Source organism: Clytia hemisphaerica, unplaced genomic scaffold (genome assembly GCF_902728285.1).
Source record: "Clytia hemisphaerica strain Z4C2 unplaced genomic scaffold, Clytia hemisphaerica genome assembly, whole genome shotgun sequence".
NCBI lineage: Eukaryota > Metazoa > Cnidaria > Hydrozoa > Leptothecata > Clytiidae > Clytia > Clytia hemisphaerica.
In genome coordinates this window covers 1,092,857-1,116,318 of record NW_027103573.1, presented here as the reverse complement: position 1 = coordinate 1,116,318, position 23,462 = coordinate 1,092,857, and the positions used below count along the sequence as shown (strand labels likewise).

The window sequence follows — 23,462 nt, the reverse complement described above, 5'->3', positions numbered from 1 at the left end:
TGTATTTAGAAATTAGCGAGTATCAAGCAAAAGTTTTAGTATACATCTTCGAAAATTTATTGAAACGAGAACGGATTCTCCGGGTGGGGATTTTTAAAGGAGTGATTAACCAGAGGAGTTCCCTTTAAGAGTTTTCCCATTAGTGATGACGGCTCTTTCTGAAACGGTGTATTGCATAGTTTTTGTTCCACACATTCCCTTGACTGTATAAAGTCTAGCATAAAAAAAGGTTTTAATTACTCTTGTAATCAAATTGATTTCTCAACGATGATCTCTAGACAAATACCGCGGTTTGACTACCTTTGTAATTATAGAATTTCTAAATCAAAAAAATTCTAGAATATTCTCTATGTAGCTCGTGAACTGTATTGTTCACGTTTTTTATAAGATTTCGAAGCCTTTGCAATGAGGCTGAAAAGCGCTATCTTGGCGACAAATGTTTAAAAGTACTTTAGGCGTACAAACTTTCGCGAGCAGAAACTTTCGCGAGAACGAAAAATCGTGAAATTCACGACATTTACTTTCGCGAATTTAACGGAAAAATAATTTTCGCGAACATAAACTTTCGCGAATCAAGACGTAAAATTGAGAATTTCCACATGAAAAAATAGCTTAGAGACACAAATACTTCTTGGGTTGGCTTGAAACATTTGTCCTTTGACTTATTAGTCTTTTAGCAGGCTAAAAAGTGCCATAAAAGTTACATTTTATTCAAAGTTTGAAGTTTTAGAGATTTTCTATTTTGTCAAGAATTTTTCGTGAGCATAAACTTTCGCGAATGGACCTTCCTAGAATTTTTAAAGACATTTACTTTCGCGAAAAGGGCCAAAATTCGCGAAAATCGCGAAAGTTTCTGCTCGCGAAAGTTTCTACGCCTAAAGTACTTCAAAAGAGAGAGTGTGCGATACATAACCTGATAACAGCTGTTCATAATTTTCTTACGCACACGTAATTTGAAAAGCTTCAAGTTTGGAAAGGAGATTCCCTGTGACGGTTGACGATGACATTATTATTCAAAGAAATATATCAATATAATTAGACGGTTGTTCATCAAAACTTGTCAAACCGGTTATCTTGCAGCATTCATTAACACGCTCATAATAATAGAGACGTCCGAATTTGTCTACAAAGTCATTAATTAAAAAACTACCTAATTACGATGCCCACTAGTGCGTGCAAAATCTTGTAGACTATTTAAGAAGACTTTTGTTTGCAATGCATGAATCTCCTCTACTCGCCTACTTCTGGAAAAGTATAAAAGAGGAGACGATTTTTAAAAAGAGTGCTTCATCACCAGCAGTCATCATGAAGGTAAGTGACCCAGCTGGCACACAACGTCAAAACAACGTCCATGTGACATTCATAACGTCCAAATAACGTTATTTGAACGTTAAAACAACGTTGTGTGACAGCTGGAGAAGGAATTATTTATACCATTGTATTAGAAAGACGTGTGGTTCTATCTGTGTCTCCGTGGTTTATAAAGACTAAATCGAAGCTAGCGAAATCCTTAACCTTTAAAGTGTTTATAATATTAGATTGAAGAACAATTACTTTTCAAGCCTTAAATTTTTTTTCACTGCCCTTTCATTTAGCTTGTCTGATTATATCTTTATGAATTTCGAATAATCTTTAGAAATTTATTAAATGCTTAACACCCCTAAGCCCTTACACCCCCTTTTAACGTCCCTACACCCTTACACCCCTCTCAACGCCCCTAGAACCTTACACCACTCTCAACGCCTCTACGCCCTTAATCTTTTGGTCAATTTCACCATGAATATTCGTACAAAGTATATTCTTATAAAAAACATGTATTTTGCAAATTCAAATGAAATCTTTTCTTTGCATTACATCCAGGATAAGAATTATAAAAAGAATTGATTTTTTCAGAGAGAAATTACCTTTTCAAATTCTCGTTTTCAATTATTTTTTCACAGGTGAAGATGATATCTTTAAGCATTCTGTTGCTCGTGCAGCAATCTGTGTACGGTACAATTGAATTTGACAACATGGAGTCTGGTCTTGTCGGATACAACCTTTTGTTAGGTAAGCATTCCACTGTTTGTCAGGTCTGAATGTAGTGTTTCTGGAATGGGTGAAGGAAAAAAGCTTTCATACGGCTGGCCGGAAAATTTTTTTTTCTATTTTTGATAACTTAAGATCATTGAAATAGAACTTTAATTAAAGATAACTTTTATGTAAAAACAGTATGAAGTAAGCCCTAAGTAGTAATGTATCAACTACCAACGAAGTCTGCGGCCAGGTCAGAAAATTATTTTTTTTACCCGGCCGGTTTCCGGAAACACTACATTTTTTTCATTTTCGCCTAATCTCAAAATGTGTCGAATTGCCAAAACAAAACAAAAAGTTACGTTATGTCATCATTACAGACGCAAAACTTTACTCTAACTTTTTATATCCTCTCTCAGGAGATCCATTACAAACAACTGCAGACCCAGGGATGAAGAACCAGATATTTGAGAAAACAGGTGTTGATGAGGCCCCCCCAGCGGTTGGCGTGATGGCGTGATGGAGGGTTTTTCATGGCGTGATGGCGTGAAATTTTGAAAAAAACGGCGTGATGGCGTGAAAATGAAGTGCCGGCGTGATCGTGAAATCGAGGTTTTTTAGGCGTGATGGCGTGAAATTTGCAGTTCAGCGTGATCGTGAAAGTTATATTTATTATTTGAATCGTAATTCTATGTCCATTTTAGCCAATTTAGATGGTTTAAATTTCAAAATTTTCTTGGTCGGCCCCAAATATGGTGGGGCCTCCTATAGCTCTCATTTTAAAACATAAAAGAAGCGGTGCAAACAGTTTTAAACATCTGCCATTTATCCTTGTAACATCCAATTATCTTTAGCAGTTGCTAGCTAGTCTTCAAAATAAAGTCGAATGCTATGAGAGGCTCAAAATTTAAAAATTTTCCCGTCGGCGCAAACGATGGTTGCGTTTCCTCCGTAACTAACATTTTCCTCTCTTTCTTAGATGCTTATTCTTAGAAGCATCAAAGACATCGGCTCCTTTATTTCAGGAAAATATATATTTATAGCAAAGGCTCGAACAGAAAGAAGCAACAGATTTATTATGAGGTGTAATTTTGAGCAGATTGGCATTGATCAAAGGAATCCTGTGATGTTTAAACCATATTTTGGAAAAAAGAGAGTAAACGAGGGTGATTGTAGCCATACTAAATTGAAAATTTCTCCCGTCGGCGCAAACCATGGTTGCGCCTCCTCATTCCCCATTTGAAAACTATTCACGCTAATTCACAATTAATGCCCATGGGTCCCGTCAACAGGGGGCCAGAGGGGGCATGGACCCTCATGTTTTACCAAAAAACTTTGTACTTTTAAAAGATTTCCATTATTTTTACATGAATTATTTTTCAAATTGAACTGAAATGGGTCCTAAAATAGCACTTTGAACCCTTCAAAATTCAGAAATTTTCTCCGTTGCCCAACCATGGTGGGCTTTGTCAATTTGCTCAAATATACATCAGCCCTAAAAACCAGGGCCCTTTGATGTGACCCACCAGTTGTCAAACAATTTTTGATATGCCTAAAGTCAAGATTACGGCATTTTTCCTATCAGAAACACCCGAAAAAACTTGAATTTGACCCCTGTATATTACTAAAAATGAAAAAACAGGTCAAATTCCTTCCAGATTTTTCGGGTGTTTCCGATAAGAAAAATGATATATTCTTGACTTATGCGAATGAGAATGCCAAAAAACTGATTGACGATCAAACACATACCTATTTATAGGCAAATAAGTTTTTATAGCGGCATTTTATCCATATCAATGGGTCTAAACGTGGTCTAAAATAAAACTGAATCAATCCAGAGAATATGAGCGTGAAAACTAAATTTTCTAGGCGTAATGGCGTGAAATCGAAAAAAATTGGCGTGATCGTGAAAATCGAATTTTTCAGGCGTGATGGCGTGAAATCGATAAAAAATTGGCGTGATGGCGTGAATTTGGGGTCCGCTGGGGGGGCCTCGTTGATGGAAAGGAAACGTTAACGACCTACAGCTTGGATAACTGTTTCCAAACAATGGCTGTCAAAAGCTACGCAACCACGCATGCTTTGTAGTAAGAGTGTGTTTTTATTACCCACAATCCAACTCCGAGTATATCTATCTTTACAACAATAGACTCTCTCTAGACGATTTTCATCTAAGAGGAACAAACGTGAAGACGGAAATTTTTGGGGGGTAACTGTAAACACAGACTCTATCGGCGGCGCAACATATTACGTTTTATTGTATACAAACTATGTTATATCATAATAATATGTTATACGGACAATAGCATCGTCTAGACTCTCGCTTATTCGAGTTTTTATCACTAGAATCTTTCTATAATGTGAACTTGTTTCCAGTCCCCGTCAAAAAGGAATCCTCTGAAGATACTTTCTAAGAGTCGAATCTGACTGTGATATGATCAAAAATAAGCTCCCTAAAATTGTTCAAGTTGGAATAATTAGCGAGAGTTAACCATAGTCAAGATATCAAAAGCAGAGAAAATTATAAATGTATTTGTTGTTTTCTAATTTGCTTTTGAATGAAAATTATAATAAAAAAACATGATTCCCTTTTTTTATTACCAGCAAAGCCTTGGAAAGTCAGTCTAAAATTGGAAGTGATCTGCAGATGGGTTATGAAACTGATGTGTCGGCTGGTGTCCCTGGTCTTTCTGTTTCTTCAACCATCCCGCCAGCTTTCACACATGCTTGGTTGGAATCAGAAACAATGAAGAACGCGGGTGCTTCATTTTCTCACGATCAGAGCGTGATGACTCTAAGTTGGGGGTGTGCCTTCAGTATGAGATGAGATTCAGTAGTTATGATGTCAATGCGTTCACATACACATTTACACTTGCTCTTGGAGAATTACACGATGCAAGTTCACAATCATCAACTTCTAAAAAAGCAGCCTTCGACAAATTCATCGGCGACTATGGCACACATTACATGTCGGAGTCGCAATTAGGTGCATTTTGGGCACAAAAGACTACATATTCAGGTATTTCGACTTTTTTATGAAAACTAATTAAGAACATAATATTTGTTCGGTATGTAATATGTTATCGGACAGTCACGAGTACAATATGAGAAATATTTTAGGAGTTCCGAGATTTTTCTGTACGATATTTTCCAAGCCTTTAGGCTAGGAAAATATACGGAAAATCCGGAATTAGTTTGAGTATTTGAGTATTTTCTGCTTGTAACTTTTCATAAAAGCCGGTTCTTTCTTTTTGAGGTGTGAGAAAAGTCATTTTACTGTACTCGCATAGCCTGGTACCCATAAATGCTTTTTTTACCCTGTTACTCTGAGAACTTGTAAATTGAATAGAAGGACCTAAGGCAAGAACGCGTAAGCACCTATGAAAGCAAAAAGCACTTCTATTCACTGAAACTTTTTATTCACTTATTTTTAGGTACTGTCCGCAAACAGGTGAGTTTCGATGCACTTCAAGCATGTTCAGCTAAAAAAGCGGCTGACATCTTTGGCATGTCCGTGGGTAACGACGAGGCTGATTGTTCAGCCGAAGCACAAGCACAAATTGACAGCTTCAGCCAAGATGAGGTTCAACAAAGAGAGGCTTCCGATAATCCGGTATTCCGGTATTTGACAGATATTAGAGATACCTCCCTCATCATTTTGCGACGATATTTTGCTAATGTTGCGTGTACACTCCCGTCTCATGGATTTTTTTCACTCAGTCGGGATAAAGATCTCTATCAACATCTCAATCTGATTTGGTTTTAGCTCGAAAAATCTAGTGGAGCTTAAATTTTAGGGTATTTTTTTCCAACGGGAAATCTTGCCAACAGACTTCAATAAGTTCAATTTTTCCAGTGATATGTATAAAAGTTTTCAATTTCAAAACCTTCGTTATGCTTAAAGTCTTTACTATACACGAAATAAATTCATTATTTTATATACGTTATATCAACATACAGAGATTCGCATTGTAGTTTTAGGGATGGTTCATTTATGAGAGAGTGAAATGTAATTTTTTTATATTTTTCTTGACAGGTTCTCGACCGACAGATATCAATGACTGGGCGAAACAAGATTTCACGCCAACGCCTTTGAAATACACTTTCTCGCCCATTGTCAACCTCTTTCAAGACAATTTTATCGAATATCGAAACATTAAGAACATTAATAACGAAACGGTGAATTCAACAGCTATTCGTATGTGGTTTATACCATTGTATGATGATTACTGTCATACTGCAGGCCTTGATTGTAAGAACCCCTCTGGATGTGGTTATGATGACACTTGCCCCATTGGTGCTATCTGCGAGTCTGGTTCAGTTCACGAATGCCATTGTAAGTTGTTCAAAAATTCGTTTTAGTTTTAAGTGTTTCTGTTTCATATTAGACTGATATCTTTTAGTGTTATATCGTGTTCCATTTTCGTGCTGAATAAACAAAAAAGAAGAATTTTCATTTCCTCTTCTGTTCAATCGTTTTATTAAAACTTATTCTAAACGATTTCATTTTACATCTTTCTTTTACTTTAGCTTGGAGTGATTGGGCTTGCTGGTCATGTGGTGGCACACCACGAGAGAGACGAAAGCGTTATTGTGATGGCTGTTCTGATGGGGAAGAATTTCGTGTTCCAAGTGATACATCGAAATGTTGTGGTAAGCTGGTTTTCTTTTTCCCGGAAACCTGGCGACACAAACCTGTTTCCTGAATCAAATCTTTCTAATTTTTTTGATCGCGATGATTGCTTCAGAAACGAATTTGGATGCCAGTAGAAACCTAGCACAGTTCTCTTTTTTTTAACGTTTTTGTAAGGTCATTGGTCGGTTGAAAAATGAAGCAATTCCATTGGTCAAAATTGACGTAACGGGATGAAAAAGTAGAACTTCGTTCAACTTTTTTTTTATTCGCGCGAAACTTTTTTATGAAGTAATCTTTTATTCAGGCAAAAAAAGGGGGGGGGGGGTCAAAATATCGTGCTACTTTTTCCATCCCCAGTGAATTATTTGACTTAAAAACAATGGAATTCAGGTTCCCATTCATTAAAATAGGTGATGGCGTGATGGAAGGTTTTTCGTGGGGTGAAATTTTGAAAAAACGGCGTGCTGGCGTGAAAATGAAGTGCCGGCGTGATCATGAAATTGAGTGTTTTTTAGGTGTTATGGCGTGAAATTGCAGTTCAGCGTGATCGTGAAACTTATATTTATTAGTTGAATCGTATTTCTATGTCCATATTACTAGACAATTTCGAGGGTTTAAATTTTAAAATTTTCTTGTTCGGCCCCAACTATGGTGGGGCCTCCTATACATCTCATTTTAAAACATAATAGAAACGGTGCAAACTATTTTATTCATCTGCCATTTATCCTTATAACTTCCGATTGTTTTTAGCAGTTGCTAGCTAGTCTTTAAAATAAAGTCGAATGCTATGAAAGGGATGAAAATTGAAAAATTTTCCCATCAGCGCAAACCATGGTTGCGCTTCCTCCGTAACTAAAATTTTCCTCTCTTTCTTAGATGCTTATTCTTATAAATGCATCAAAGACATCGGGTCCTTTATTTCAGGAAAATATATATTTATAGCAAAGCCTTAAACAGAAAGAAGCAACAGGTTTATTATGAGGTGTAATTTTAAGCAGATTGATCAAACAAATCCTGTGATGTTTAAACAATATTTTGGAAAAAGAGAGTAAATGAGGGCGATTTTAGCCATACTAAATTGTAAATTTCTCCCGTCGGCGCAAACCAGTTGCGCCTCCTCGTTCCCCTTTTTAAAACTATTCACGCTAATTCAAATTAATGCCCGGATCCCGTCAACGGGGGACTAGGGGGCATGGCCCCTCATGTTGCCCTCGTCTTACTTTTAAAAGATTTCCATTATTTTTACATGAATTATTTTCCTTTTTCCCCTGTTTCAGTAACTAAAAAACTAAGTCTTTTCAATCCCAGCTCCTTCGATTAACCGGGGCCTAAATTCTCGGTTTAATTTAAAAAAATAAACCTTCTTTTTCTCATCAAGGAGATGGAGGTGGAGACGATATGATGGCAAAATTTGACGGATTTGAAAGAGATCCTGTTGATTACACAGATTACGTTTGGGATACTTTCAACGGAAATTGTGATTGTTCATGTCAAACTAAGATTAAATTCTATAAAGTGTAATCATTTTGTTAGATACAGCCAACCTCGTCCCCGTGTATCCCAGGCTTTATTTACGTTACTGATTGACGCCAGAGAATACCCTGGTGTTGGCTGATGCGAGTTCCCCCTCTCAGAGGGGGAACTTCTCAAAACAATACGTCATGAAATATTCTGACGTTACAAAGTTACACTGCAATGCAACGACCTCAAAAAAGAAGAACGAATGAAATCTGACGTTTTGTTTTTGAATTACGTAATCTTTCGCGTTCGAAAACCAGCCAATGCCAGGGTATTATCTAGCGCTATCAGTAAGAATCAAAAAGCTGATAATACGCAGGGATCGAGGTTGAGATACAGCTATATTAAAGACTTATACTTTACGAACGCTTTTTTTGTCAGATGCTATTTTTCAGCCGGTCAGTTTCTATTATAGTAATTGTTTTTTGTTGTTGTTTTTTTTTGTACTTATGTTCATTTAAAGTTTCAAGCAAGCATAAAATATACTTTTCAGTTAAATGCAAAGTCGTATTTTTCCTGATAGAACTTTAGACAATTCTATCAAGATCACCGCCACGATCAACGCAACGCAAGTTGCATTGCAAACGCCTGAAAAAACTATCAGTGTAGTGTAGCCTTAGCTTAACAGTGGCCGAAAGACAAAGGAGATTTAAACGCCCCTCTGCTTTTATGTCTAAAGTTGGAAAAGTGTCATTCTGATCAAAACAACAAAAGTAATATCTTTCTTCAAAATCAACGCACTCATCTCTCTTAACCATACACTACCGACGTACATGAAATGTACACTTGAGGGTACCTTGGGTACCTAATAGCCGGGGGGATTGGAATAAGCGGGGGGGGGCTATTAGGTACCCGAGAGTAACAAAAATTAAAGGTTGTCTAGCCAATTTGGTTACTGTATTGTTATATTCTCAGTCGAGTTCAGCTCCGTAATCCGTAGGTTTGAACCTTCGTCATCTTAGGAATAATTATATAAACGAATTTTGAAATTCTTGGGGACTTGTGTTGCTTGATGTTATCTGAGATAAAGCACTTTGAAATCTTTTGAGGACATCAATAATTATTTTATCATTTGTAAAGGAAATATTTATCCGCATCTTTGCGGCTCTTGCTTTATGTAAGCAAAGCGAGCACGAAAATTATATGCCAATGTAAGTTATTAAAAAGTACTAGCCGTATGAGCAGCGTCGCACGCTACGTGTCCCAATCCAGTGAATCACTACACATCTAAAAAAAAATCTAACGGAAGAAAGATAGCGGCCGATTGATGATACCATTTTGATTTTTAGGAAATAAATGAGAAAAAAGATAACATTGCATTGCAGATTTTAACCACAATTAAGTAAATGGCTTAGAAAAATTATATTTTAGATATTTTTAGCCATCGTGGCTAGCCATCGTGATTGGACATTCGAGGGTGACTTTGAGAGACTTTGAAAAGTTTTGAAAGTTATAGGGAGCCGCTATTGTAAATGGAAATTTTTAAAGAGCATCTGAATAAAAATTCTTCAAAATGAAAAATAAAATTTGGGAAGAAGGTTGATTTTAACCCATCTAGCTCTAAACTTGGTAAGAGTCTGGTTCAACGCCACGAAGAGGAGGCTTTGTAGAGCTTTGTTAGATTTTCGAAAACTTTTTACAAAACGGTGTAAACACACACGTATTAGCGTATTTATTTATATTCTTTTCTAGATAATATTTGTGAGAATAGGTTTTGTAAACCTCCTGTAAATTATCGAATAGAATAAGGAGAAAACAATGCGTGAATATCCGAAATGTGAGGCAGTATTGGTTAGAAGACATGGTGTGAATGTTTGGGGTAAAGATTGGAAAGAGGCGAAAACTTGGCGAAAAAAATTGGCCTCCAAAACCATTCCCACTGGAATTTTTGAGCTGCGTACAATGGATTTTCTATCCCCATTGGGATTTTGATAGAAATTTTCATCCCCACTGAACCAAAAGCTCCCCCCACTGAACTAAAAGCTCCACCGGAGCACTGAGACAGGGGTGTAAAAACTTTTTCTATAAAAACAGTAGTTGTAGAAATTTTAACATTTAATCTTCTAGTAACTTATAGTGATTATAAACGCGAAAAATATACGAAAAAAATCATTGTTTGCTGGAATAAAGATCCCTATCTCTCTTCTATTGGGCTTTTCCTGAAAAGAATCTTTACACCCACTGTTGAGGGTATTGATTTTTCTGAATATCCCCTGGATATCCTACTTTAAAAGACCCCCTGGATATCCACTTTTAAAAATATGCTCAACCCCCTGGATTTCCTCTCTTATAAAGATGCTTACCCGCCTCTGGATATCGTATTGTATACATATTAAAATTGTTAAATATAGTTAGACATAGACACCGAAACTTGTACCTAGTCCCCTTAATTTGTTTTCAAGAATCCGGATAGCGCTCACCTGTACACAATCAAGTCACAAGATCAAACTAAGTCCCTTTGTTTGTTTCTTTGTGATTCTAATTGCACTTACCAAAGGATTTATTACGTCCATCTAACACTGGGCGAAATAAGAAATTGTAGACTTTGGGAGTACAGAAAAGTCATATTTCCATATTTACTAATGTATATGGAAATATCACATTTTCAAGATACTTCCAGGATTGGAAATCTTTTACTTCGTCCAGTGTGAAATATCAGAAAGTGTTGCAAGTGGCTTTTTGTACGCGTTTGATGAACACTAGACAAGAGTCTGCTTCTGAATGAACTTTGCTTCTTGATGTTTTGATGGCGCAGAATCCAGTTAGTGAAACTATAATAAGAACATGACCACCAAAACTTGAAACAAATGGTCCATTGATCATGGTTTTCTGTTTGTTTTTCTCCAAAAAGGAACTCTGGATTCAAGCTCTATCCCAAAAGTATGTGAATACTTTAGTTTAGTCTTTTCTTAGCGCCGATACATGCTATGTTAGAAAGTTATGATGTAGTATGTAGTCGGGACTCATTTTTGCGGTCTTTGGTCATTTTTGGCCGTTTTAAAACAAAGGGTTGTAATTTTTTATCCAAGAAAGATACTAAAAATCTGAACATACAATCATGGTCGAAATCTATTGAGAATAAAGCTTATTTCCTCTTTTTTCGAAATTTGGAGTTCGGGTGAGAAAGTCGATTTTGGGCCATCTGTCAAATTTAATCGGATATTTCAATTTGACTCGGGTTTATAGACCTCCAGGCTATATTATGAGCCTTATTTGACCATTTTTGAACTTTTGGATCCTCACATCCTAATGTCGTAAGTCTTAAGTCTCATGTTAAAACTCAGAGTTAAAACTCTAGCCTTCCAACCTGCTTTAGAGCACTTACAAATCGAAGTGGTTTCAAAACTTCCCGGTAGTATCTTTTTTTCTCAAATATTACGACCATGATTGTAGATTTGAAATCAGCGAGGTTTATCTAAATATCCTCGTGTTGTTATGATTTTTGAACCAGTAGGAAAATTATTCATTTTTTTTTCATCTTCATTCTTCTTCTTCAATCTTTCAAAGTTTTTTTCCTTTAGAAAAGAGAATCTACTTGGAAATATATATTTACAACTTTCTAACATAGCATGAATGGTCGCTGAGAAAATGCTCAAAAACTAAAGTGTCCACATACTTTTGGGACAGACTTTACTCTTGTCTCCCGAATAGACGTCCCCCCCCGCTAAATGTTAAATGAAAAAAAATCCACCCCCCCTCCCGCTCTTATTAAGACCCCCCCCCCCCCCGCTAATTAAATTTGAATAATTTAATATTTTATTACAGTGTAAATAGACCTTAAACTTGTTAAAATCTTCCTTTTTGTTAGTATTGATTCTTATTTTACGTGTTCAATTGTTAAAGTTTCTTTTTTTGTTGTTGAAATTGATACCAGTTAAAAAAATTCTGTCTTCAAATTATCCCCCCCCCCTCTTATTCCATCCCCCCCCCGCTTATTAGAATTTAGAAAATTTTCCTACCCCCCTGCTTATTTGGACCCCCCCCCCCCCGTCTATTCGGGAGACAAGAGTAGTGATATTAGCTGCCTACTGACCTCAAGCAAGGCTAAAGAAAGGAGCCACTTATCAGCGACGTCTAATCTATCAAAAAGCTATAATTGGCTCCTGGGCTAGATGAACACAGACCATTGAGGTCCAAGCCCAAAGGGCTAGACTCAAGACTCCTCAATGTGAAATGAAAATACTTAATTTTCCATCCAGAACGCTCGCGCGTGGTTTTTACACAAACACAGGATTGAAAGTAGAGTCTATCACTAGGTTTCAAAAAATGCAGTCCTCAAAAACATGGAAACCACTAGATATAATCCGTCGTCATGACTTCAGCGCGTTCTAAGCGCGGTATAGATGGGCAATAAAGTGGCTTCACTTTTTCTTGCCTGAGAAAGGTTAGACATTCTACTCTAGCCCTCCGGGCTTTAAATTCAATGACACAGACATTGAGATATTTGAAACAAAACGTATTAGCATGTACCTGATCATGTGTTATTATCTCGAAAATAATCGGGTACAGGCTTATTACAAGAGGATGTTGTGATTGAAAAGAGATGCTTTCATCTAGCCTGCATACTGTGATACATTCAAAAGAGCTTACTTCAAAAAAAAGCAATTCCTTTTCCATTACGTTATCGATCCCCTATAGCTAATGGGAAAATGTTTTTTGTTAGAAACTTAATTGAATTTATTTTGTGATCCGAAGATAGCAATCAAGAGTTTTGTTGCCTTCATTTATTCTTAATTAAGTCTGAACACTTTTAAGCTCGATAGATGTCCTTGTTGGATGTTCGATTGCGCTCTTTTTGCTATCGGCTGAACATAATTTTCTGACTTACTAACCTGTCGCTTCTCTTGAAATAATGTAACATGGTGACAAATAGAAGTTCTTACAAGAATGTCTAATATGGGGTATATATTAATGCTTTAAGAATCTACATATAGTTTTAAGTCAAAAGCATATTGAGACTTATTGACATTTTATAATTTTCGATGGGAAAATCAAAATGGATAATTTCCTGATGATTCTGATAAAGGATGAGTGCAATGAATGATGCCAATATTTGAGAGAAGTTTTTGATAATCTAATCATAGTTTTGGGATTTTGTAGTTTTGACAATTTCTTGTTGTTGTGGATTTGTCGCCGAAAATTCCTACTTATCTTATATTGGGCTCTCCCGGAAAATGTTCATACATGGGGGTGGAGGATATAGCGCCAGAGAGGTATTGAAAAGTCTACAAAATTTGCCTTGCCCGGGGGTAAACTTGTTTTGTCTTATATTCTGAATTTTAACTAGTTAGCTTTTCTAATTCAATTCTTTGGCTCACTATCACTGTACTTTTCTCGCTCACTAGAAAAACTTCGAGCATATCTTGAGTTTTTGTATCTTGTTTTTCTTTGGCATCTTACTCTTACCATATTCTGCATAAAACTCCGTGTATGTGAACACCCCTGTCTCACAGCTGCGGTGAAACTTTTTTCCACAGTGAGGATAAAATGTTCTATTGAAAACCCAATGGGGATAAAAATTCTATTGTTCCTAAGTTGAGAAATCCGGTAGGGATGGTTTTGGAGTGCAATGTTTTACATTGAATTTTGAATGGGGATTTCCCAGTGGGGATGAAATTGTAGGATATTCTTCCCACCGAGGACAATATTTTGGCCGAATTTTCCAGTGGGGCTAGGGTCCCAGCGGGTCTGTGACACATGGGTGTATATGACCTAGTAAGATCATTTATTCTAACACACACCCTTCTCACAGACCCAGTTTGATTTTCCAACCTCTGGGGTGAAAATAATGGACTGAAACTCACTGGGGACTTATATCCCCATGCTTTTTAACGTTTGGGCGTCAACTTCAGAGAAGTCAGAAAATTCAGTGGGGATGAAAAACAATTCTTGGTAGTGAGGATTTTGTTCATTTGATTATTTACAGCAGGGACAAAAATTGTAATACAATTTTTCATCGAAGACAATCTTTTTGCCTATTTTTCAGTGGGAGAAGGTCCCACCGGGTGTGTGAGAAGGGAGTGTTTCAACTGGCCACCCTGTGGACTCATCTCACTCATATCTTGTCGTTGAAATTGACCCCATTTAAAAAAACCCATCCATGTGCCTCTCATTTCAAAAATGCCATCGACCTTGATGAAAAGGTAAATAGTAGGGTCAATAAAATCTCAAGTGATTAGCAATTCCCAAAGCTCTCTAACAAATTGCTATTTGGATCAGCGAAGTTCAATTCTTTACAGTTTGCCCAGTGTCCTTAAACTCCAATAGGGACTAGAGGAACAAGGGTGTTTTGTGAGGAAAGTGACAAAAACAACATAATGGGTTTTGGGCTACTCTTTTCCCAAAAATTTGCCAAAAAAGAGACCTAAATGGATGTGAAATTGTGGATTTCACCAAAGTAAAAGCTTTTTACCTGGCAGCCGGTCAAAAAATAGAGAAAAAGGCATTTTGGGACCCCTACCAGGACTTCTCCTCCAAATTTAGTCCTTTTAGAGAAAAAAAGTAACTTTTACCGAATCTTTGCGTACTTTGTAATCTTTTGGGGGGATGAAATTAGGTTTACTGATTTTTACGACCCCTTATATAGGGACTGAGGTCAAAAATGATCCTTTTTGGAACATACATATAACCTCCGTTTGTGACCCAGCCCCGGGCCTTTCCATTTTTTACTGAAGTATTCCCTGTGGGCCATGGTTTACTAAGTATGTTGTCATTATCATTTTCACTACGTTTTTTCACACAGAGAAAAATGTTTCAAAACCATCAACGTGATATCGTCTGTCTTTTCCTTCTTTTACAATGTATCACGTTTGCGTCTCCGTATAATGTCGACCGTAAAAAAACTGGTGACGTCACTGTCGGCGTACCCACGTGTGATGGTGGAACGCGCGTTGCTCAAAATGATTCAACGCGGTCGCACGAGTGTGTGAAAGAAATGAGTAACCCTGTCACAGGTAAGCTGCTAACAATCAGACAATGATCTTTGAACTTCATTAAGTACAAGACTTTCTAAATGACAAACTTTTTCCAAAATTTTACAAAAAATGGTGTTTTCCTATTGAAGTATATGTAATCTCATACAAGAAGCATCTTGTGCCACTTTTTGAATTTACTGATGTATTTGTTATAACCTTTCTTGAGTGCTTGAGTACAAAGAGAACTAAGGGTCTCGGTTCTAGTTTGCATTTCACTCTGAATTAATTTTCTCTTTTTTCAGGATGTGATTTTTGGATTGATGGAAGTCGTAATTTCGGTGCCATCGACCAATCAGATATCGACTTACAAACACAGTGGAAAATTGCTCCACAAAGCAATGTATTCCCATTCTGTCGATCTGACCGTCGGGCGGCAGTTGGGTACGTAGAGTTACAAGATTATCCAAATTCTTTCAAAGCTCCTATTTGGAATGAGCGGTATGGGCGTGTCATAAAAGAAACTTTGAAATTATCTGTTAAAAACGATTCGGTAAGTAAAACTCTCTAAACTTCAGAAGCTTCCATTTATTTTCACAAAAATTTGTCTAAATCTTTAGAAATCCTTCGTAAGTCGATTGTCATTTGGAGCCAAAATACCTTAATTTTGGAAATTTACCGCGCTGGTTGCCCCAGTTTTTCTTGACCCACCACGCTGATGTGCAACGCTAATTTTACGTCTGCCGACATTCTAGTTGAATTTTAGGCTTCTTGACTTGACAGCCGTATGTTTTTTATGATGTTTTTTATGAATGTTTTGATTTATGTTTTAGTCCTCTGTCTGGGGACAGACCTGAATATCTACACAAATTTCAAAATACATTGCCAACGCTTACTTTATATATGTATTGGTGCAAAGTAAGAAGCAATGAAGTATAAGCCCGAAGGGCTAGAAGCGAATCTCCTTGGTAGGATTTGAAGCCAATAAATCCTATGTAAATCCTACCAAATTTGCGCGGCCTAGCGCGGCTCACCTAGCTTTTGCACAAATGCCAGATTGAAATTAAAATTTACCGCTAAATCTCGAAAAAAATACCACTCAAAAACAATGGAATCCGTCGTCAAAAAATACGGTGCATATTTTAAGACTTCACTTTTCTTGCCTGAGAAAGGTTTAAAGATTCGCTTCTAGCCCTTCAGGCTTATTCATCGGTAAGAAGACCCGAGCTAAATACTCAAAATATGATAATAATTTTGTACAATGTTTTGTTTCAGGTAACTTTAGAAGCTCAGAGATTATTCCCAGGACATTTATTCAAAATTTTCGTTGATTGTATTGATGAGCAAAATGTACGGTACCGAGAATCGAAAAATTGCGTTCTTTTCAAATATGTTGGTGAAAATAGATGTAGGTGGTTCTTCTGCGACCAAATTATCCCCCATTTAGATAAATATTCCAACTTATTGATTCAAACTTCCTCCATTTTCATTAAATTCGATTTAAATTGGAGAAAGGTAAATCAAATTTTCGCTGTCAAATATTTTGCCAATAAAATTATACTATTGTGACATTGTGACGTGCTATGACACTCATGAGGTTCGGCCACGCGTGAGCATCGCTCTCCCAGTGTCGTTCGAATGTCATGGTATGCGCCATGGCTCGGCAACTCGCGTCTGTCAAGTCGCAGTGTCTGTCAGGGCCGTGATTCTTACTCCTTCGTGGGTAGGACCTATCCCGAATGCATTCGGAGGGCTCATTTCTAATCTAATCTAATCTTATACTATTATCATTTTTACAAAATTTTCTGACCCAATTATTCAACTCTTTATCATATTATCGTTTCTTTACCCGACACAGATCCTATTATAGAAAGCACTTTGGGCGTCATTCCTACCACCCAACCACCACCTACAAACCCAGCCACGACAACAGCAGCAACCACCCCTTCACCTTCTACAAAACCCACCACCACTACACCCAAACCTGAACCATCGCATAAAGTTGAGAGAAACGAAAATGGAGACTCTATTCCTGGTGCAGCCGCATGCGACGGTACCTACGTCACGCGTAACGATTCCACGCGATCGCACGAGTGCTTGAAACAAATGAATGATCCTATCACAGGTAATTTACCGAGAATTTTCTATTCTTTAGTCTTTATTTCTTTGTCCGTAAGTTTACCCATAAAAAAGCTCCATAGATCAAGTATTAATGGAGAAAAATATTGTAGGGTGTTTCTATAGACCTTATCGGAGTTTTGGATTTTTCTAAAAAACGATGCATTGTGGGATTGTTTCGAGTGTATTACAATAGAATTCCCTCGAGGAATTCCTAAGAGATTTCTATTGTAATACACTCAAAACAATCCCACAATGCATCGCTTTTTTAGAAAAATAAAAAACTCCGATAAGGTCTATTGTTCTGTCTCAAGTCAGAATAAATTGATTTTGGCTGATTTTGCGATTGGCGCCACTTTTGACAGAAAATACACTAAGAGATCTTTTCATAAATTACGTCACGATCATCACTTGCCTCGTATTCAAACCATTACCATGGTGATTACGTACCTTGAGACATTAAATGATTACTTTATAAATAGAAAGTAGTTTTAATAAAATCCACTGATGAAGTTAACTCCCACCTTGGCAATATTTTCAAAACGAGGCAAGTGATGTTCATGACGTAATTTATGAAAAGGTCTATTGCAGGTGCTTCTCTTGTCCAGTCGTCTTGTGTGTATGCAATAAATATTACTCCAATAGGCTGTGACTATTTTATCAATGGCAGCCGTGCATTTGGTACGATTGACCAATCAGATATCGACTTACAAACACAATGGAAGATTGCTCCACAAAGAAGTCTATTCCCATTCTGTCTTTCTGGCCGTCGAGCGGTAGTTGGGTACGTGGAATTACAAGATTATCCAAATTCGTTGAATGCTCCTATTTGGAACGAAAAATATGGACGTGTTATCAAAGAAACTTTGAATTTCACCACTGGAAATATGTCGGTAATAATTTAGAACTATGTCATCAATCTAAGTTACCGGTAGCCGAAGAATCGTTCATAAATTGAGGCGATTTAGCTGGGTAGTATTGAAAGCGTTAAAACAGATTTTGGTAGGAATTTAGTTTTTCAGAAGGATTTCACTAGGTTTAGGGCTGAAAAGACCAAAATTGGTTGAGGTGAATTTAGGGACAAATTTCAAATGAATTAAATTTGACAGGAATTTGATTTGTTGGAAAGCTATGTTAGAAGAATATTTTTTATTACCCATTTCCAGATGACTTTGGAAGCTCAGAAATTATTCCCAGGACATCTAATCAAGATTTTCGTTGATTGTATTGATGAGCAAAACGTACGGTACCGAGATGAAAAAAGTTGTGTTCTCTTCAAATATGTTGGTGAAAATACTTGTAAGTATTAACAAATCACGAAATATGAGTGTGGATGTAATATAGGGGAACCACTCGGTATAATGCTTTTATTATATATTCTATCGAATATTTCCATGTCAGTTTAATCAATGTGAATTCTCATGAGCCTCAGACGCACGATTTTCTCAAAGCATCATGATACTTCTCTTTCCGTTGGTATAACCATGAACTCTGGATTCTTGGTACCGTACCAGATCTAAACAGTTTCCGCCGCGCCTGGCGTCTTACCTAGACGACCCTATCGTCTACACAAGATCACTAACAATAGAATAGTTTACGAATAGATTTAAAATGGTGGCTAACTGGGGCGTAGTAAGTAGAGGAGGAGGTGTTTACAGTGTTTGTTCCAAACTCCACCACCACTGTCTTTTCCCGTAAACCACCGTGCTGGCTGTAAATTCTACGGTTCAATTACCATCCCTCTAACGGACGGTAGCTTCGTCTTGATCTTGCTACGACCTGTGCTTACCACTTCCCCATGAATATTTTCCATGAAATAAAAAAATTGTCTTGGACTTCAATTTCAAAGGACAAAATCTCGTAAGATTTATGAGGGATTTTAAGGAAAATGAAGTCCTCCAAAATGTGAACCTCAAGTCTTCCTTTTCTTTTTCCCAATGCAGATCCGATCATAGCAAGTAGCTTGGGTGTCATCCCGACCACAACCGTTTCACCGACACCGACACCGAAACCGACACCGAAAGCTGATGCACTTAAATCTGAAGATGATACCGATTGGCTTTTAATCGGGATTCTTATCGGGATTTTGTTGTTGATTATTTTGATTTTATTGATTGTTTGTTTGATTTGTAAACGAAGGTAATACTTTGCTTATTTCATTGTTACAGTTGAGTCTCCATAACTCGAACACGCAGGGGGAAGTATATAAAAGTTGTTCGAGTTATAGAGGAGTTAAAAAGACTCTACTGTACTTATAAGTAAATTTTGCGGTCGTGGTCAGATGAGACTCAGAAACTCTACTTTCAATAACAACTGCTGGAGAGTAAAGGAGGGCGCACCGTCCTTTCCCTCTGGGTTGCTCTTCTTACTCTTGGTTATTTTCTTAAAAGACACCGAGCACTTTTTTAAACCTCCATAAAACCAAGCTATGAGTCGAACCATCCCTGGCTAAATTCGCTACCTATTGAAACTAATTTTTATATCACTTTATTATTTTAGGAAAGACAAAAAACGACAAGAAAAGGTTACTTAACTTCTCATACTACTTTGACTTCGAAGTGGCCCACAATAATTGGGTTTCTGTTTAAAGCCAGTGTCTTGTTTGAAGCTAATTCAAATATATATAGACTACTTGTTTTTTCATTCGACCTTTGTCCATTCAAAATGTCTTTTGACATTACATCAATAAAATTGGTTGTAAGGGCCGTAAAATTGGTCAATACGTTACTTACAACCAATCAGCTGTTGCATATCATGAAAAGTGCACGATCCTATCGTCCTTTACTGGAGGGATAGTAAATACAGGAAAATATATACGCGATAGGAGTTTTTTGCCGTCTGCTGTAAACTCTTTTCGGCAAAAAAAACCCGTTGGCAATTTTTTTCGGCTTTGAGCTTATTTCTTTGATTTGATAGTGATTTAGAAAATGTTTTTCAAAAGGTCAATCGACAAATAAATAACAAAACGAAGTCTGGTGATGAGTTAAAATCAAGCAACTTATACTCTATATTTGTTCACATTCTTTAGGTTAGCAAAGCAGAAACAAAAGCTATTGAGCAAAACGTTTCGTACCGAGATAATCCAACATTCATGGTATTAGATGTGAACGACAAGCCACATAACAATGGTGGTCATGCTCCTCCAGAAAGTCCCACTGGAAAGATTCCTACCAAAGGTCCGTTGAATTTCTGTTTGCGCACTCAAGTCATTTGATTCTCAATATGCGATAGTCATTTTTCTAACAAAAAACACCCGAAAAAAGCCGGGATTTTAACCCCTGTCTTTTACTAAAAATAGAAACACGATGGTCAAAATCTAGCTTTTTTCGAGTGCATCTGTTAAAAATATGACGTCTATTGACTTACACATACCAAGAAATTTTCAGAATTTTTCTATTTGATTTGAACTATTAATGAATTTATGTACCGCAGGATATCGAGGGCGACGGTAAGTGAAGTGGGTGCAAAACAAAGTCGATAGTTGATGTACGGCTTTGCTCACCTAAACAGACGACGGTATTTTGGTGTTTTTACCTTCCTCGAACAAAGTGGATGGGGATTTTGGGGACATGTCAACTTTACTTTATACCGTCTCCTTCGATTTAGTTCGGATACATAAACACGATATTCTTCAGGTTGAAGAGCAGAGGTTCGAATAAGAGAGAGTTCATTATATAATATTTGAAATTCATTTTTCTTCATCTTATAGGAACTGGCACTATCGACTCTCCGGACGGAAGCAAAATCACTTCGTCCGCTTACTTATTTATGGCCGGAAAAGAACCGGAAATCAAGGCTGTTCCGCCTTCTAATAATGACAATAGTAGCAAAAAGCATTATGATCCGGTAAAATTGAATATTGATATGAAACATAAATCAGAAACGGACGATAATGCAAGTTATAATGTTATTTGAATTTGGTGATGATGATTCTTAAAGCACGTACATTCATACCAACAAGCACGAGTCAGGAGATTACGTACGTACTCACGGTACTCTTACTCTGGAAAAAATGTTTAGATAATTTTTGGTGGATATATTTTAGTTTTAATTTTGCACTAAGATGGCCATTCATGGAAACTTCGCTTCATGGCAGTTTAACACATTTCTTACCGCTTTATTACAATAAACTCCCAGTTCTTGATGAAACTCTTGCATAATCACCCGAACAGATTTGAATTGAAGAAAGCAACTTTGGACCATCGACTACCATAATATTCACCTCATCACGTACCGCATTTGGAATTATATATTAAATTTGAATTGGCTGTTGTTACTTTTGAATTTATACTAGATAGACTCTTTGTTTTGAAGGTACTAAGCCAAGCTTTCAATTATCGAAATGCAGTGTGAAGACAAAAAAAAAAAACTCGCTGTCAGGCTTACGCCGATATCCACATTGAGTTTAAAGCCCGGAGGGCTAGAGTAGAATCTCTAACCTTTAGCAGGCAAGAAAAAGTGAAGCCACTTATTTCCCATCCAGAACGCACCGAAATCATGACGACGGATTGCATCTATCGGTTCCTTTGTTTTGGAGGACTACATTTTCAGGACTACATCTCCTGACTTTCTATCTAGCGATAGATTTGAGTTTCAATCCGGCGTCGTTTGTGTAAAAAAAACCATACGCTGGCGTTCTGGATGGGAAATAAGTGGTTTCATAATCCAGGAGTCTCGAGTCAAGATGGATATCCGTGTCCATCTAACGTTGAATGTATGTTATATCATGGCCGACAGATAGATGTTGAAGTTTTGTCAACTTGCATACATCGAATGCTCTAATAACGTCCATAGAGCTAGAGAAAAACCATGGTCTGGATTTCTGCTCCTTTTTACACCACAGGGTATTTTTATTTTATTTTTTTCACCGAAAAAAAGATGGGAAATTTCATATTAAAATTTCTGTTTGTGTAACTGTGTGTTTATTTATCCAAGGATTACGATCTTCTAAGAGAAATTTTTCGTCATCGGCCACTAACGTGTGAGGGAATTTAACAGGAAATGAGAAAAGCAAAAAATGAAAAAAGGTGAAATTTCATTAGTTGAGTCATGCGTAATACGCATTGATATATTTACAAGAAAAAAAATCCCGATGCAACATTTTGTTGAAAAAAATTATAATTATAATTTTCCGTTCATTATAATGATAATATATATAGAAACAAAAAATTTAAGCGTTATTCCTTTGAGCCGCGCAGAGAAATAGAACGCCGATATGGAAAGAGTTCGCCGCCCGCCCGCCCGCGCGACTAATTCAGCCACGCTTACACTAGTTTTAGGAATTAATTTTTTATAAAGCAAAGAATACTGTAGATAAATTAGAGGACTTTTTTTGAATGATAATTCAAAAAATTTCTGATAAAATAATAACAATAATAATAATTGGAATATTATACACATAATATAAAAACGGCTTGTTCAATGTTATGCCTAAATCACTTTTTCGTTATTTTGAAAATCCCTTCTCGCAGAATCTGAATGATTTGCTGTCATTATTCTGTTACGAAACGTCGAAAAGTCTTCTGTGCAAATGAAGAAAAACTGTAGAAAATATTCAATCAATTTCAGGGCCAAACACTCTCGGTAGAGATAGCGCATTCGAGCTTGAGAATAAAAGTGTAAAAAATATAAAAACATCTGGAACGCATAACACCTATTTACAAAAAAATGACGGGGAAACTTTAAATTAATGAAATAATAAAGAAAAGTTGGAGAGAGAGGAGTGTTAATCCCTAAAAAAACTCAAAATCTATGACCGAGAGATGAAAGTTTATTACCAATAGCCCTTTGAATCCAAAAGTATTTGATTTTTGGAGCTAGTTTACGTTGCTACAGTGTTTTTTCGTTTTTCCTATACTTTGCTAACAACAGAAAACAGTCATCAGAAAAATTTGTTTATCAAAAAAGTGGCACAGAATCCAGCGCCTAGTGCAAGTGTTGGTGTATACTAAAAGTAAGAGTGCTAGTTAATACAAGCGAGAGAATTAAAAAAATCCAAAGAACGGATTAAAGCGGGCTTATTATTCTCCTCTTCCAACAAATAATAATCGAATATTGAGCAGTAAACAAGAAAGGAAAGTCATGGAACCAAAGAAGAGTTTCGATGAATGAACGCGAGAGGGAAGGTGTAACGGCCGAGGGGATGTTTGAATATGATGCCATAAAATACGAAAAGCAATAATGAAAATTTGTATCGCTTTAATATTTGGCAAACAGAACCTTCACGTTACACGTTTGGTCCCACACTATCCTTTGGGTAACAAATT

General features: G+C 36.8%; 3 protein-coding genes across 3 annotated transcripts; all 3 read left to right on the top strand.

Annotated features, from left to right (window-relative positions):
- The first annotated feature begins 4,017 nt into the window (after window positions 1-4,017).
- Window positions 4,018-5,803, top strand: LOC136801110 (uncharacterized). Its single transcript, XM_067057732.1, has 4 exons — window positions 4,018-4,100; window positions 4,618-5,032; window positions 5,448-5,626; window positions 5,780-5,803. The coding sequence occupies exons 2-4, from the start codon at window positions 4,837-4,839 to the stop codon at window positions 5,801-5,803; spliced, it is 399 nt and encodes a 132-aa protein (XP_066913833.1). The 5' UTR covers window positions 4,018-4,100; window positions 4,618-4,836.
- Window positions 5,804-14,902: 9,099 nt separating this feature from the next.
- LOC136801109 (uncharacterized) lies at window positions 14,903-15,935 on the top strand. The gene is made up of 3 exons (XM_067057731.1): window positions 14,903-15,120; window positions 15,384-15,631; window positions 15,912-15,935. Exons 1-3 carry the CDS (start codon window positions 14,916-14,918, stop codon window positions 15,933-15,935), a joined length of 477 nt encoding a protein of 158 aa, XP_066913832.1. The 5' UTR covers window positions 14,903-14,915.
- A 323-nt stretch (window positions 15,936-16,258) lies between these two features.
- Window positions 16,259-21,552, top strand: LOC136801108 (uncharacterized). Its single transcript, XM_067057730.1, has 8 exons — window positions 16,259-16,486; window positions 16,937-17,203; window positions 17,842-18,089; window positions 18,363-18,495; window positions 19,140-19,335; window positions 19,696-19,720; window positions 20,225-20,372; window positions 20,906-21,552. Exons 1-8 carry the CDS (start codon window positions 16,321-16,323, stop codon window positions 21,109-21,111), a joined length of 1,389 nt encoding a protein of 462 aa, XP_066913831.1. The 5' UTR covers window positions 16,259-16,320; the 3' UTR covers window positions 21,112-21,552.
- Window positions 21,553-23,462: the final 1,910 nt, after the last annotated feature.